At 60.8% G+C, this 13,026-nt stretch overlaps 1 protein-coding gene across 1 annotated transcript; it reads right to left on the bottom strand.

The window, feature by feature from the left end:
* Positions 1-283: 283 nt before the first annotated feature.
* On the bottom strand, positions 284-9,741 carry AMZ1 (archaelysin family metallopeptidase 1). Its single transcript, XM_065920196.1, has 6 exons — positions 9,371-9,741; positions 8,602-8,769; positions 5,665-5,793; positions 5,239-5,408; positions 4,633-4,809; positions 284-3,318 (listed from the first exon to the last, which is right to left on the bottom strand). The coding sequence occupies exons 1-6, from the start codon at positions 9,702-9,704 to the stop codon at positions 2,773-2,775; spliced, it is 1,524 nt and encodes a 507-aa protein (XP_065776268.1). The 5' UTR covers positions 9,705-9,741; the 3' UTR covers positions 284-2,772.
* Between the last annotated feature and the right edge of the window lie 3,285 nt (positions 9,742-13,026).

The following is a 13,026-nucleotide window of genomic DNA, read 5'->3' as shown; positions in this document are numbered from 1 at the left end:
TCACAGGGCCTTTGACAGATAAGGAGATGACACTGACTTCATGCATCAGCAGAAATAAAAGCCAGGGCCCTCGTTTCTCAGAAACCACTATCTGTGGCTGTGTCAACTCAGCCCGTTAAGGTGCCCAGCCGTCCAGCGTCTCAAGCCTGGACTTGGCGACCTAAGACTGATTCAAGAGATGAGGCTGGTTACGCCCCTCCCCCGCCAAAGCCACTTCCTGGGGGCCGTCCCCAGCTGCTCCCCACTCCCCACCGGGGCAGGACCTGGGCTGATACTGGAGCAGAGGAAGGAAGCTGTAATCTCTGCTCCTAGAGATTTATTTTCAAAACATCCCTCCCAGCCGCTATTTTCAAAGTGTACTCTGTCTGTAGCTGGTGCAGACCGAGAAGGAAGTGACTTGTCCCTCCCCGTCTCAGGATGCTTCCTGGGGCCACTGATCACGGCTGGGAGCCAGAGGCCACGGGTGCAGATGGACGGTGCTGAGAACTTGGTAATGACCCCCCTGAGCCCCTGGCCCCAGTCTGAGCCAGGCTCGTCTCTCCTCATCAGTCGCGTGTGTTCTTACGTTACTCCAGTCATTATTTTTGTGTGTGTGAAGCTTCGTCGGGACTTTGCTGCGGCACACGGGACATTTGTTGCGTCATGGGGGAGTTTTCATCACAGCACCCAGACTCTAGTTGTGGGTTCTAGAGCACTCGAGCTTAGTTGCCCTGTGGAAGGTGGGATCTTTGTTCCCCGACCAGGGAGCAAACCCGCGTCCCCTGCATTGCAAAGAGTGAAAGTGAAGTAGCTCAGTCATTTCCGACTCTTTGCGACCCCATGGACTGTAGCCTACTAGGCTCCTCCATCCCCAGGATTCTCCAGGCAAGAATGCTGGAGTGGGTTGCCATTTCCTTCTCCAGGGGATCTTCCCGACCCAGGGATCGAACTCCAGTCTCCCTCATTGTAGGCAGACGCTTTACCCTCTGAGTTACCAGAGAAGGCATTGCATTGCAAGGCAGATTCTTAACCACTGGAAGACTAGGGAAGTCCCTCCAGCTGTAACCCCCTGCAGAAGGAAAGCAGGTGAGATTGTGTGGTGGGTGTGACGGCCGATCTGGGCCGTGTGTGCTTACAGCGGCAGGTTTCCACAAGTGTTTTCCCACCGCCCATGCTCCTCCAGAACCTCGCCACTCCCCCGTGAAGAGGCGTGAGCCCTATTGGACCCGGCTGTCCTGAGAGGACACACCTGTCCCACGGGGCTCCAGGAAGTCCCGCCTTTGACAGCCAGCCGCTAGGCTACAGGGACCCCGGCCCTGGCCCTCAGCTGCCACAAGGCAGCTCCCCGCACCGCCCCGCAAAGTGGGCCGTCCTCAAGCCGGACTCTCCAGCCCAGGACCGGAGCACACCTTCCCAGCTCTCTGCCCACACAGAGCCTCCTGAGCGGACAGCTGTTGTGGCTTTAAGCCCTCGGGTGTGAGTGGTCTGCTCGCTGTTCTTGTGCCGTGCTGTCTGCGGGGTCTGCCCCAGCTCACTTCCCGCGAGCCTGGCTCATCCTGTCTCCCCATCAGGGGCCTCCAGGTCCTTGTGCAAAACAGAATGGGGGTCTGAAGAGCTGCGGCCTTGCTGCTCTGCACGATGGTCTCACCCCTCTTATGTCTCCCTGGTCTGGGACTCGCCTGGTCAGGTTACAAAGAGGCTGCGGGATTCTGTGCTTGTGGGACCACCCTCCTGATTCTGTATTTGTATTTTGTACTATTGTTCTTAGAAGGCTTCCCCAAACTAAGCTCTGTGAAAAATGTGGGAGCTGCCCCGTTCTCGTCTCTCCCCAGATGGGAAGATAGCTGCCCCGGCCCTCCGGGCCCCCCAACGCTCCCCTCTACCCATCACACCACAAGGCCCCTGCTGTCAGGACCAGAAGCATCTCTGCAGGACTCATGAGCCACAGCCCAGGGCGTGTGAGAAGGAAAACAGGGTTAATCTGTCATGAAAACATATCAAACGTGTGTGTACATGAAGGAGCCTCGAAGAGCCAGGAGCAATATCTGACAGAGTTAAAGGCATACAGATGCTTCTACTGGGGTGGTGGATGTTTTAACATCTAAATCGCTTGTTCTCTCAGCAGCTGGCAGAACTAGACCAAAAAACAGACATGGATGTTCTGAACAAAACCCTAACCCCCCCTACCCTCGTGGATATGGGGATCAGCCCTCCTGTGTCCAGCTGTCCCGAGGAGGAGCTGCGGTCTGCTCTCACCGCTGCAGGCCCCAGCCGTCCCGCCACACCTGTGACCTCCCCCACCCAAGAGTCGTCAGGGGAAATGGCAGGTCTGTGGGCACAAGGTCCCTTAGAGGTGGTGGCCACCCCAAGCTTCAGGGAGATGCCCGCGGCAAGTCCCAAGGGTCAGGACGCGGTTGGACCGCAGCAGAGGATCCTTTCTATGGGGCTCATGGTAGAGAGAAACGCAACCACCGTGACTTGCCCTCTGAGTGGAGACCCCGCATGCGGGCTCTGGAAGCTGAGCCTGCAGTAGCGGAGACCCCGGGCTGCAGGAGAAGCGGGCACCTGCCCCACCACCTATATCGGGAGGGCCCGAGGGCGGCCCTCTGGGTGCCTGGGATGCCCTCCCCACCGGCCGCGTCACAAGGCCACGGTCAGGACTGGGGGTGCAGCTGCGTCACCCTCTGCTTCCCGAGACACTCTCCCCCCGGCCCCTGCACCCCGAGGTGCCCCGGAGGCCGGGCAGCTGGTATCTGGGGACAGACCGGCGCCAGATGAGTCACACCGGCCGTGCTAGTCGTCCTCCGCCTTCTGGCGCCGGGGAGACGACTCGGCCCTGGACGGCCTGCGAGCGCTCAGCTTCCTCCGGAGGGAGGAGAACGTGTCCCCCAGGACCCTGCGCAGCCCCACGTCATCGCGGCCACAGGGCAGGTCCTGCCGGGGGGCCGGGAGCTGCCCCGTGAACAGGTCCCAGGGGGCCAGCGCGTCCACAGCGCCGTCCACCTGCTCCAGCTCCCCCTCGCTCACGTCCCTCTCCAGGGCCTGGATGCAGGCCGCCAGCCAGCGCCCGTGCTCTGCCAGGGCCTCCCCTGAACCCTCCGTGGCTGCCAGGGAGCCCAGCCCGTCCTCGGGCTCCAGCTCAAGACCCGCAGGGAAGGCCTGGCTCCAGGCGTCGGGCGACAGGGGCTCCGACAGGCTGCTGCCCGGCTCCGAGTCACTCTCACAACACAGCCCCGAGTCTGCGCTGCAGGGCAGGGTGTCCTCCGACACGGACGGCTCCCCCGCCGCCGCTGGGCCCGGCTGTGTCTCCGCTGCCGATTGTGTCCAGGCGTAGAGTCTCTACGAGGGAGAGACACAGGCTGAGCCGGCCTGATCGGCCACGTCCCTCACCAGGGAGCTGCCAGGGGACCCAGCCACCCACTCGAGGAGACCCCACCATGCCCGTGACCCCAGGCAGATGTCAGACTAGAAGCTCTATAGACAGCAAACTTGCAGGAGCTTTGCAAGCCTGACATATTATTCATGGTTTTCATGAAGATAAGGATGTGGCACATATATACAATGGAATATTACTCATACAGTGGAATATTACTCGGCCTTTAAAAAAAAGAATGCCATTTGTAGCAACATGGATGCAATTAGATTATCACACTAAGTGAAGTCAGAAAGAGAAAGGACAGATACCATAGGATATCACTTGTATGTGGACTCTAAAATATGGCACTAGTGAGCCTATCTATGAAACGGACTCACAGAGAACAGATTTTCCATTGCCAAGGGGTAGAGGGTGGGGCAGGGAAGGAATGGGGGTTTGGGATCAGCAGATGCAACTATATATAGGATGGATAAGCAAGGTCCTGCTGGTCAGTGTGCTGGGATAAAGCCTAATGGAAAAGAATATGAAAAAGTGTACATATGTATATAACTGAATCACTCTATGACTCAGAAATTAACCTTGTAAATAAACTATACTTCAATAAAAGAGGAGAAAAAGAAAAGGAACCGCCACCTGCCTGTGACCTGTGAACTCAGAGCCCCGTCCCCGGGTCTGCAGTGGGGCCGATGGACCTGGCTCCCTGGGCCCCTCCCGGCCCTGCTCCCCGCGGCTCCTCGCGCGGGCGGCAGAGGGCAGCACCGCCCACCGGCTCGGCCGCTGCCCGCCTCCACGGCTGCTCTGGCTTTCTCCGCTCCCGTCTCCTCCTCCCAAGGGGCCGAGGCCCAAGCAGGGAGAAAACGATGCTGCGCGGCCCCTCGGTGAGGCCGGCGCCGCCCGCGGACAGCCGCGCTAGGACAGGTCTAGCACGCGGTCAGTGCCGGGTAGAGACTGGCTCTAATTAGGGTTGCTGCGAAACAGAGGAGCCGGGAGCCCCCGAGCCCCCTCCGCCGCGGGACAGCTACCAGCACCCGGCCAGGCGCCCGGCCGAGGACTCAGCCCGAGTGACAGCGCGGGCGTCCTGCCCCTCACCGCGTACCCGCCCCACGCCCCGCCCACTCACCTTGTACCCAGCCCCGCCCACTCACTTCGTACCCGCCCACTCACTTCGTACCCTCCCTAGCCCCGCCCACCCACCGCGTACCCGCCCCACGCCCCGCCCACTCATCATACCCTCCCCGCCCACTCACCTCGTGCCTGCCCAGGCCCCGCCCACTCACCTTGTACCTGTCCACCAGCCTGAAGCCTAGCAGGTGCTGCAGCTTGCGCAGGCAGATGGGGCAGAGGTCCAGGGGCCGGCGCAGGGCCTCATCCACGCGCAGCGCGCCCTGCATGAGGCAGCGGAGCCAGCGGCAGTTCCCCAGGCCCAGGAGGTGACACAGCTCGTGGCACGTGACCTGAGGGAGACGGGGCCACCGCCTTGCAGCCTGGAGCCCACCGCCCACCAGAACCCCGGGACCCTGGAGAGGGGGACACGCCGGGCTCCAGGCAGAAAAGCCCAGCTCTGGGGGGGCCTGGCAGCATGGGGGTTTGGATATCAGAGAGACAAGGGTTCAAGTCCCAGCCCCGCCTCTTGAGAGCTGTGTGACCGTGGACAGAGGACTTGGCGTCTCTGGGCCTCAGTGTCCATACTCCCTAAAGTGATGGGTGGTTACCACATTGTGCGGACTGGACAGCGTAACTGACCGTCCACGCACGTCCTGCTGTGCGACTCCACCTCCCAGCCTCTCCCGGGAGCTTGCCCAAGCCCCCAGCCCTTCCCCCGTCCCGTCCCCCATCTTCTCCCACCACCGGAGCGGCACCTGGAACCCCGGCTCCACACCCACCTTGCAGCACTGGACCATCCCCAGAGCGCTGAAGCACACGGCCTGGCCCCCATCCTGCAGGGGCGCCTCGGGGCCACCTGCGGCTACCTCCACCTCTGCCAGGTCAGGCATGCTGGGCCCCCGCGGCAGGAACTCCCCCGAGAACCGGGCAAAGCTGCAGACGCCCACTTCTGGGGGAAGGCAGAGAGGCGGGGGCGCCAGGCGTGGCCTCAGCTCAGAGAGACCACGGGCAGAGCCCCGCCCCCCCAGGGTGCACAGGTCCTGAAGGCCCCGCCCCGCCAGGTGTCCCCATGAAGGCGGCCTGGGGCAGACACCCCCGCCCCGGGAGGGGCCCTGGGAGCCACAGCGAGAAGCCAACGTCCCCGGGCACTCCAGGCCTGTGCCCAAGCCCCAGGGCGGGGGCAGGGTCCCTGGGCGCTGGCTCACCGTGCCCCGGAAGGAACGTGCCGAAGGTGAAGGTCCAGGCCTCGCGGGGGTACAGGTCGGACAGTGTGAGGCCCAGCACACACAGCGCATCCCCTGGCTTGCTGCTCTTCAGGAAGGACAGGATGCCGTCTGTGGGGACAGGGCCAGAGGACACAGTGAGGCGGCCACTGGGTGCCCCCTGCCCCCGGCTCGTTCCCTTCTTCCCCTGCCTGGAACCAGCTCATCCCAAAGTCAGACACACCAGTGACATCCCGTGAGGAACTGTCAGAGCTCAGAGCAGCCAAGCTCCACGACGTGAAAGGAGCCAGGGGCCTGGGCTCCTTGGGGACAATAGAGCGCTCAGGGTCTCTGTTCTCAAAAGTGCTTCACGGGAAGAGCCGCGGCAGCCCCGCACAGCTGACGGATGGCCCCAGAGACGCCACCTCTCGCCCCCAGGACCGGTGCACGTGGCCCTCATGTGGCAGAAGGAACTTGGCAGATGTGACTAAATGAAAGGTCTCCCAGTGGGAAGGTGATCCTAGATTATCCAGCTGGACCCGATGTAAGCACCAGGGTCCTCATGGGAGCAGCAGGAAGGTCAGAGAGAGACCGGGAGGGGCTGCGGGGTGATGAAGCTGACCTTGATTTTAATTCAGGGAGACTCTGATCCTTGGAGCTGTTAAGAGAATGCGTGTCATTTAAGCTGTTAAATTACTGCTGAGTAACTGCCCAGAGTGGGTGTAGACAGATGAGACGCCAGGGATGGAGCCGGGACCGGCGGGAACATGGAGGAGCCCAGAGACATCGGGCAGAGCAGCGGCGAGTCTACAACTAGGAGAGGGTCTCGGAGTGATCAGAGGGAGAGGGAGAGAAAGACCCTTTCCAAGAGGTGTGGCTATAAAAAGGGGCAGAGAAGGGGGTCAGCGGTGTGTCAACAGGATAAGTAGCAGCAGCTCCTGTCTGGGAGCGGGCGGAGGGCTCGGGCAGGGCCGTGATGTGGAGCTGGGCATCCACCCGTGGACAGGGGGCTCAGGGCCTGCGGGTGAGCAGCCGCGTCGTAGAGGCGTGGAAGTTCCCCTCTGCCTGCATTTCCTCCGCCCGAAAAGCAAGGTCAGAAAGAAGACGAAGGCGGAGATGTGAGGGCCCTGGGCTCACAGTCCCGTGTTACAAGGGGGCCACGCAAGCAGGCTCTTTCCTTCAGTCCGTTCAGCTGCCAGGAGGTAGGAGCGGGAGTCACGCTCGTGTGGACAGGCCGGAGGGCTGGGCGGGGTGGTGGACTGAGCGTGGGAGGCAGATCTCGACAGCCAGAGGGGGCCCGGAACAGCAGGCTGGGCCTGACAACCTGGGGCCCGTCAGCCAGGCAACGGGACACGGAGCGGGGAACGCCGGCGGAGGCGCTGCGAGGGGGCTGCTTGCAGCCCCAGCTACAGAGACGACCCTGCTGTCGGTCCTGCGAGGCCTAGCCCGGCGCTGTCCCTAGAAACAGTGTGAGCTGAACATGTAGCTAAGACTTAACGTTTTACTAATTTTAAAGTCGATCAGGGCTTCCCTGGTGGTCCGGTGGTTAAAAATCCACCTTGCAATACAAGGGACGCCGGTTCAATCCCTGATCCAACTGCATGCTTCAGTGCAAGGGAGCCCATGTGCCCCAACTACCAAGCCCAAGTGCTGCAAATACTGATGCTCACGCGCCCAGAGCCCGTACTCCACACGGAGAGAGCAGTCCTCACTCGCCAGGACTAGAGAAAGCCTGCACACGGCAGTGTGCAGAAGACCCAGCAATGCCAAAAAAATAAAATAAATCTTTAAAAAATAAAAGATCAAATGGATTTTAGCATAGGGATTTTAACCTAACATATGCAAAAATTTAATATATCAAATACTAAAAAGTTAGACCATTTACGTTGTTTTTCACACCGAGTCGTCAACGCAGGTGTGCGTCTGTCTGCTCAGCAGCTACACGTGGCCAGTGGCCACTGTCTGGACCGCCCAGGTCCAGGTATGACCTGGAACGAGTGGCTGAGGTCTTGGAGGAGAGACCGAGGGATGTCAGGTCCCAGGATGGTGCTGACGGTGATGCCTCTTAGAGGTTCAGCTGTGACCCCCAGAACATGACGCGGAAGTCCTGACACCTGGTACCTGAAATGTGACTTTATCTGGGCCCTGGGTTTGCGGACGTGATCAAGTTAAGAAGAAGTCGGCGGGGTGGGTCTGATGCAGTTTGCCCCGGGTCCTTATTAGACGAGGAGAGACAGACACACAGAGGCCGTGAGGCAGCTTCAGGCGAGGGACCCCAGGAGTGCGGCCACCACCGGGAGTGAGCAGGCAGGGGTGGTCCTGGAGCTGTCAGAGGGGGCAGGACCCACCGACCCAGGCCAGGATTCTGGCCTCCAGGCCCTGAGATGATGCAGGGCTGCTGTTCTAAGCCCCCCGGTGCTATGCTTTGTCACCGCATCCCCAGGAAACGAACGCAGCCGTGAAACCACGGAATCTGACCACAGGAGTTCAACCCCTCACAAGCTCTGCGCCCCACCTGCCCCAAGCCTTCTCAGGTCCCCTTCGTTCCCTGTGGTCCATGCAGTGTGGGGCTGGGGACGGTCTGTTCACCAAGCAGAGGGCGGACCCCTGGGCCCCCTGCATCTCGATGCTGGGGTCTCCAAGGCCCCTGGGGCAAGTGGGTGGATGCTGGGTTCCCCCCAAGTGGGGCAGAAGCAGCCGCAGGCATGATGATGTCGTATGGGGCAGGGAGAGGCTGGGCCAAGGTCAGTCAGTGCTCCACAGGCCCCACTCAGACCCTCGGTGGCGGGGGAGGCTGTGCCCAGGAAGGGGCTGAAGCTGCAGCCGGAACACAGAAAGGAACATGCCCCTCAGGGTGGCACCCGCCCTGGACGCCAGCTGCAAGCGACCCCACGTGCCACTAGAAGACGGCGGAACAAGCTGGGCGGCACACGCACTCACCAGTGTGGAGCTGGAGCCTGCCGGGGTCCTGACTGGGGCGGGATGAGCAGTGGATGGAGGCAGCTGCCACCGAAGGCAGGCATCTGACCTGCAGGCCCAGGAAGAAGGCCTCCGTGCAGCTCCGCAGCTGGTCCAGAAGCGCGCTGCCCGCCGGCCCCTCGCTCAGATCTGGGGGCGGAACAGCACTGTCAGCCCCTCCAGGCCCCTTGCCCCCTCCTCGGAGCCCCCACCCGGGACAGTGACGCAGGGTGGGAGCCAGGAGACCTGCGAGAAAGCAGCCGCGGGTACCCAGGGGTTGCAGGTTCCCACGGGCCGTAGGTTCCCAGGGGTTGCAGGTTCCCACGGGCACAGGTTCTCACGGGCGCAGGTTCCCACGGGCGCAGGTACCCAGGGGCCACAGGTTCCCACTGTTGCAGGTACCCAGGGGCCGCAGGTTCCCACAGGCACAGGTTCCCACGGCCCGCAGGTTCCCACGGTCGCAGGTACCCAGGGGCCGCAGGTTCCCACGGGCTGCAGGTTCCCACGGGCCGCAGGTTTCCAGGGGGCACAGGTTCCCACGGGCCGCAGGTTCCCACAGACGTAGGTACCCAGGGGCCACAGGTTCCCACGGGCCGCAGGTTCCCACAGACGTAGGTACCCAGGGGCCACAGGTTCCCATGGGCCGCAGGTTTCCAGGGGCCGCAGGTTCCCACGGGCGCAGGTTCCCACGGGCCGCAGGTTCCCACAGGTGCAAGTACCCACGGGCACAGGTTCCCACGGGCGCAGGTACCTATGGGCTGCAGGTAAATGTGCTTCCGAGCAAGACTCTGCTTCCGGGGCGGCAGGGCGGCATGGAAGGTCTGGAAGTCCTCGGGGGCCTCCGGGCGGCTGAGGAGCCAATCAAAGGCCGTTCGGATGAGCAGCGTGCCAAAGAGCGTCCTCTGGGGGTTGTAGGCCTCAGCCAGGAAGAGCCTCTCGGCCGGGGTGAAGGTGGCTGTGTAGAGCTGCCGCAGGGCGGGGTCGGTGGACAGCAGCGCGTCCTTCAGGGCCCGGGGCCCAAAGCTGAACTCCTCGGCCGGCCGGCACTGCAGCATGACGGGCCTGGCCTCGCCGGGGCGGCCCATGCACCGCCCAGGACCCGGCCACTGGCTCGTCCACAGCCTTCCTGGGGGCCGAGCGTGGTGGCCGCGCGGGCTCCCAGCACACAGACCAGGAGTCGAGGACCCGCGAGGCCCGGCTCCACCTGGCGCTGGGCCTCCCGGCCTGTTGGCACCTGCAGGGAAAGGGACGGTCTCCACTGAGCCCCCCGAAGTTCCCCAGCACCGTGCCAGCAGGGCAGCCCCCCCAGGGGGAGGGAGGCCCTGAGCCACTGCGGAGGCCGGGGGGACGGGCGGCAGGGAGGCCGGTGACCGATCACCGCACTGAGAGGGTTTCCCCCAGACCAGAGGCATGGGCCGGCATCTTCGTGTGGATCAGAACACCGCCCCCTCCACCGCACACCCTGCAGAGCGGCCAGGAAGGGCCCGGACGTCCGGGCTTGACTGAGTCTCCCCAGAGATGCGGGGGTGGGGCGGGGGGAGCCTCGCCGACAGAGATGGAGAGGGAGGTGATGGAGAGAATGAGCCGGAGGAGACGCGCAGAGAACAGATCGGGACCGAGGCCAGAACAGCGGATCCCTGATTTAGAAAGTCAGGCAGCTAGGCAAACCCTCAAACCCTTCTCTATGGAGCACAGTGGTGAGGCCTACCAGCCCGCGCTGGAGAAGCAGCAGCAGCCTTGCTTTTGTGGGAAGAAAGAAGAAAGGAGCCTGACATCACTTTACTGTGTGTGCGTGCTCAGTCGTGTCCCACACTGGGCGACCCCGTGGACTGCAGCCCGCCAGGCTCCTCTGTCCCTGGGATGCTCCAGGCAGGAATCCTGGAGGGGGTTGCCGTCTCCTCCTCTGGGGGATCTTCCCCCCTCCCAGGGGTCGTCTCCTCCACCTCCTGCACCGGCAGGTGGATTCTTTATCACGGAGCCACCTGGGACGCCCACCCAGCTTGTCAACCCCTGGTTAAAGTGCTGATCCAGAAAATAAACTCACCTGTATCCACTCATATATGCATATACGTGTGTGTGCATATATGTACAAATAAATATATATACATGTATTCACATAGAGATGAAAACTAGGTGTATATATAATTTATAAATCTTTGGCTGGAAAATTATATATGTATGATTTTTTCCAGGGATGTTATACACATATGTGCATATATACACACATGCTACACATAGGGGTGTATTTTTTTCAGAGTTACTTGCTGGCTTAGAAGAGGGGAAGGGAGCCAAGAGAAGGCTTACTGAGATCCCTGCCAGTAGACAGCATTACGTATTTCTCTTTGCACATATATTTCACAAATGTAACATCCAATTGTGTGTGCAATCTTAAATCCTCTTGACTTAGTATATGATGAGTGCTTTCCCAAATCCTTAAACAGCCTATTTTTTTTAAATGTCATTTTAATGACTGGCTAAAAACTCCGCAATTTGTGCATGAGTCTGTTTCCATTTCCTCAGGAGCGGTTCCCGCAGGTGCTTGTGTGTGGATGTTTAAGGACTCTCAATTTGTATCGCCAAACTGTTTTCCAGAAAGGTCAGCCTCCCCACAGAAGTGAAAACGGGACGAAGGCCCCCAACAGAGGACACCCCTCCTCACAGCTCCACCGTCCTGCAAACCGCAAGCTCACTTCTGGACACAACACCTCCTCTGAACCCACTGCTTCCTGAAACGGAGCTATTAGTAGTCACACGGCTTATGGGCGAGGAGACGAAGGCTCAGAGAGGGGAGGCCACTTAAGTGCCCAGGGTTGCACAGTTCATAAGACATGGCACTCCAGACTCCGATAGAGATGTAAGGCAGACAATAAAAGGCAATAAATATTGTCCCTGTCATTCCAGGCCTCCCTGGCAGGACCACCTCCCCTGAAGGGTCTTTCCTGCAGCACCCACTGCCCATCACCATCCGCGGACCCCGCTCAAGGGCTTCAGTGCCAGGGAACTCCGCAAAGCCTCAGGCATGAAAACCACCTGCTTTTCACCAGAAGGTCAAGGGCTGGGAATGACCTGGGCCCACACTGTAAAGCCCAGGCCCCTCCCAGTTATGCAGAGGGGACCAGGTCGTGTGGCCCACAGCGACCCGAGGCACAAGCAGAGTTTCCCCAGGAATCGGCTACACCGTCACACCCCGCGGGGGATCCCGAGAAGGTTGGCTCATGCGGTCACATCAACCATCTTCTGCATCTGAACTTAAAACCAAGAACCGTGTCAAATACAGGAACGCAGCATCCTGCCTCCATCGGCAGCACACACCTGACACATCTCTGCGCTGTCGTGAAGACGGTTTTGACCTGAGGGTCCCCTGCAGGGTCCCCGGAATGCAGTTTGAGAACCACTGGCTCACTGTGAGTTCTCTCCCTGGGACAGCTGATCACAATCCATAAGAACCATGTGGGTACGCCTGTGCCTGGAGCATCCACATGTGAAAACCGGGCCTGACATGGGTCAGAGACACCCCCACAACACACCCCGCGGCAGAGCCGCTGGCCCGCCAGCCACGTAGAAGAGCCTGGAAGAAACGGCCCCTTAGCTGCAGGCCAGTGCGGGCTGGGGGGTCCAGGGGACAGGAGGCTCCAGGTCGGGCCCCAGGGTGTGTGAGATCCTATCCACCCCTTGGGTCCCACTCTCTCTGAGGTTCAGCCATCGTCTGCCCAGACAGCGCTTCCTCTCAAGAGCCCCGGGCGGCCACATTCCCTTCCTGGGTCGCTAAGAGAAACCCTCGTGGGACTCTTCAGTCCTGCCGGGTCATCTCTGCACAAGACCACCCCTCGTGCAGAGGCAGAAGCTGGGCGTGGGCAGAGATGCAGCTGCAGGGCATCGACAGAGGGAGCCCCACCAGAGCAGGTGCTTCCCCGCCCTCCCCGCTACCTGCACCCCGTTAATCTTGGCAACAGTGAACGTTCTGGAAGGGAGACCTCCAGAAACACCGGCTGTCTTTCCTGCTCTGCAACATCCAAGACTCTCCTCTGTACACACCATCGCACCGGACCCCAGCCACATGCCTGAGCCCCGCCCGCATCCATCTCACTCAAGCTGCACAACCCGGGACCGCCGGGGTGCTGTTATGGTGCCCATGTCTCAGATGGGGAAACTGAGGCCAGGCTCGATTTCAGAGCCATGCTTCACACTGGAGCTGAAACTCTTTTTTTTTTTTAAACCCCAAGTCAATAACCTTTAATTTTAAAAAGTAACATGCTCAAATCAGCAAACTTAGGAAAGAGCCAGAACTCTTAACCATCAACACAGGGTGGGATGTCTCTGCCCAGCCCCTGTTAACACTGGGACGGTGGGCACACTTCTCAGCCCGCCTCCCCTCTCCCTGGGGCGCCCACATCCCCCTCACCTGTC

Source organism: Muntiacus reevesi, chromosome 2, assembly GCF_963930625.1.
Source record: "Muntiacus reevesi chromosome 2, mMunRee1.1, whole genome shotgun sequence".
NCBI classification, from domain to species: Eukaryota; Metazoa; Chordata; class Mammalia; order Artiodactyla; family Cervidae; genus Muntiacus; species Muntiacus reevesi.
The sequence above is the reverse complement of the archived record's forward strand: the minus strand, read 5'-3'. Positions and strand labels throughout refer to the sequence as shown.